Source organism: Olea europaea, chromosome 18, assembly GCF_002742605.1.
Source record: "Olea europaea var. sylvestris chromosome 18, O_europaea_v1, whole genome shotgun sequence".
NCBI lineage: Eukaryota > Viridiplantae > Streptophyta > Magnoliopsida > Lamiales > Oleaceae > Olea > Olea europaea.
This window is the reverse complement of record NC_036254.1, coordinates 17,612,340-17,615,439: the sequence shown is the minus strand read 5'-3', so window position 1 is coordinate 17,615,439 and position 3,100 is coordinate 17,612,340. Positions and strand designations below refer to the sequence as shown.

Here is a 3,100-nt window from a genome sequence, read left to right as displayed (position 1 = left end):
GGGATTACTTTCTTAAAAGGAGTAAACGACACCGTTGCCCAAGATATTGAGTGAAAAAGTATGATTAAAATGAAACTCTTTCAAATTTAATCACTTTGCTAATCAAGGTTAGGCCAGTGTGGTTTGGATTTATGCCTTAACCTAATGCAAAATAAAAGGAAAAAGGAAATGAAAATGTAAATGTAAATGGCACACTTGTGCAATTGAAAAATGGAAATTGCTGGACTCATTATTATTAAACAGTAGCTTTTAAGCAGAGTGGGCTCTCTTGAACATGTCCCGAGTCATATAAAGTTAGCACTTTGTGGTAAATATGAGGAGAAAATTCTCAAATATTTGTAATCATTTTACAATAAAAGTTCAATTTACTTTTTAACATGGAAAGGGATCTCCATAAGATCCTCTCGTGAAACACAAAGACAAGTAGATCTAATTATCAACCTTTTTTTTTCTTTTTTTCTTTTTTTTTTTTTCAATATATGGTTTCTATTAAAAATCAGTATATAAAATTTTGTTACAATGTTTTGCATGGTGTTGTGCTAGGCATTTTGATGATATTATTAGGTTATCTAAATTTGAATTATCAATTATCTTACTGATGATGAGGATAATAATTAATGGTGACACTCAAAATACTTCATTCTTGACTGATTACATTAATGGAGTTAAGTTAAATCATTTCTAAATTGATTATATTTATCCTCATAGGAAACCCTACCTAAATAAAAGCAAGATTATTATACCCTCTACCCCAACTAGTGCCACTTATGCATTCATTTGAATCTAATCCTTCCATATATATGACAATATATTAATGATATATAGACACATATATAAATTACAATACCAATGCAGATCAAGATTCAATTAAGCAGGAAGTTAGAATGAGAAAGAAGGGGTTGGGGGGTGGGGTTAGGTGAAGATTGAACTGCAAATTGATAAGTTACTAAAATGCATGGGAAATAAAAGAGGGAATAATCAATTAGAAAGGAAATGGAAGAGGAAGAAATCTAACCTAGGATGTTGGGTGTTTTTCACCACTTTCTGGCCATATTTTCTCCACTTGTAACCATCATCTAAGACATCTATATCGCTCAAGGTCTTGAAGCAGAACCTGGGCTCTCTTACCTTTCTTCTTGTCTTAATCTTCTTCATCTTCATTGCCGAAACCCCGAGATAATTTTCCTCTCCGCTTCTCTTGATGCTCATGGTATCATTCATTTCATCCCATGCCCTATTAATAAAACATAACTATGAAGTAAATGATTTATTGGTAAACGTAACTAGAAAGGACTTCAGAATTCGTTTTCTTCATCAATATTGTTAAGTGCTATCTAATCCCCTACTGAAGGTGCCAGAAGAGTTTTCTACTTGATGTTTGTGAGACAAAAAGAACAATAATTTTTACCAGTAATTTGGAGTGGATCTTTGTGAAGACAGAAATTGGGATCCTGCAGATTGATATGGAATCTCTTCTTTTTGCTTTAGGGCAAAGGACTCGGAAAGGGTAACCGGTGCATCTACTGCAAGAGAAGGAGGTAACATGGCAAAATTTTTAAGGGATTGACTGCACCCTAGTTGAAAAGAGGTAAAGTTTGAATGAATAGGGAAAAATCCAAGTTGTGATGACAAATCTTGATCCTCAAATAAACTCTGGTTGAGCATGGTTTGGGACGCAGTACTGGACATCTCTTCGTGCATACGTTTAATGGTGTAGAAGATCGGAGACGACACCAGTTTGGTTCGTTCAAGAGGGAAAGAAAACCATTTTTTGTTGACGGTGTGTAATGGCCAGTATATATGATATTTGTTGCTAGTCTAGGTTAAAGAATAAAAGGGATTCTTTCATACTTCTAGAATAGAGATACCTGTTATTAATAACAGAAGTTAAATTAAATTGAACAAAGATTTATCGTGAAATTAAGAAAATGCCAATAAAATACAAGAACAGTTACTTTAACTGTGAAGCAAAACAAGCTCACATGCACAACAATAAGGAGGATTAAATTATAATATTTTTTCCACCGATTTTTAAAAAAAGTATAAATATTTTTTCTATCACAGAAATGTAAAAGTCAATGAATGGACTATGGACTTATTAATTGTTTGCATATTTTTGTTACTTGGGTGCATTTTAGTCAAAATCCATGGGAACAACACGTTTCGAATAAGCGAGCTCCAAGCTTAACCTCCCTCTTGTTTATTGGCTTGTTCAGTAGTAATTATGAGAATTAATTTTTGGATCGTTAGAGAGAAAGTAAGTCTCATCTGTAAAAAAAAGAAGTAAAAAATGACGGCTGACTTCAAGGAGTAACGATCAAGAAATTGCTTTTCTTGTAATGAAAAATCCGAACCAAACATGCAATATATATGTTTATATAACCAGTACTATAAAGTAAAGGTAAAGAAGAATAAACTTTGCATCATGCATAGACTTAACTTGGTTTCATTTAAGTCAACTACATAGTGTACGATATCCCCCATTTGACATTGAAAGCATGGAATATCTGTGTCTTATAAGGTCAAAAATAATACATACAACAATAGGAATGTTGGGGGGCAAATGAGCTCTATAATCGATGTAGTTTTACTTTTGTTTTTTACTAGTGCAAATGGGTCATCAACTTTTCTGCCGTGGGCTGTGATCTCACATGGATCCAATGGTAAAATTAAAGTGAAGTACATAGATGAGTACAAAATAATACACAGAAAATTTGAAATAAAAAAAAAGTGAATTAAGAGTTTGGGAGTGATTTTGAGAATTATTTTTTGACAATTGGGAGAAAAGTGGGGTCTACATGTGAGAGAAGAAGTCAAATATGACGACTGAAATAGTGAAATAAAGGTCAAAAATTCAATTTTTTGGGGACAAAAAATCGCTCCCAAACAAGCTGTAAATTAAAACCTTGTCTGGTCACTATTTTTGACAAAATATTTTTTTATTATTGGTGATTTGTGGACTCTGTAAAATTAATTACATTTTTAAAGACAATTTTTAACAAGGATTGCAAGAGTTGCCCATAGACTCATTTGTGTTCCTTTCTCCAATTACCATTTCATCCTTTATTGAATTATGAAGGTAAAAAAATGTTTTTCAATC

The 3,100-nt window shown here is 32.5% G+C and overlaps 1 protein-coding gene across 1 annotated transcript; it reads right to left on the bottom strand.

Moving 5' to 3' along the window:
- Positions 1-471: 471 nt before the first annotated feature.
- On the bottom strand, positions 472-1,811 carry LOC111367649 (probable WRKY transcription factor 13). The gene is made up of 2 exons (XM_022988635.1): positions 1,409-1,811; positions 472-1,234 (listed from the first exon to the last, which is right to left on the bottom strand). The coding sequence occupies exons 1-2, from the start codon at positions 1,699-1,701 to the stop codon at positions 979-981; spliced, it is 549 nt and encodes a 182-aa protein (XP_022844403.1). The 5' UTR covers positions 1,702-1,811; the 3' UTR covers positions 472-978.
- Between the last annotated feature and the right edge of the window lie 1,289 nt (positions 1,812-3,100).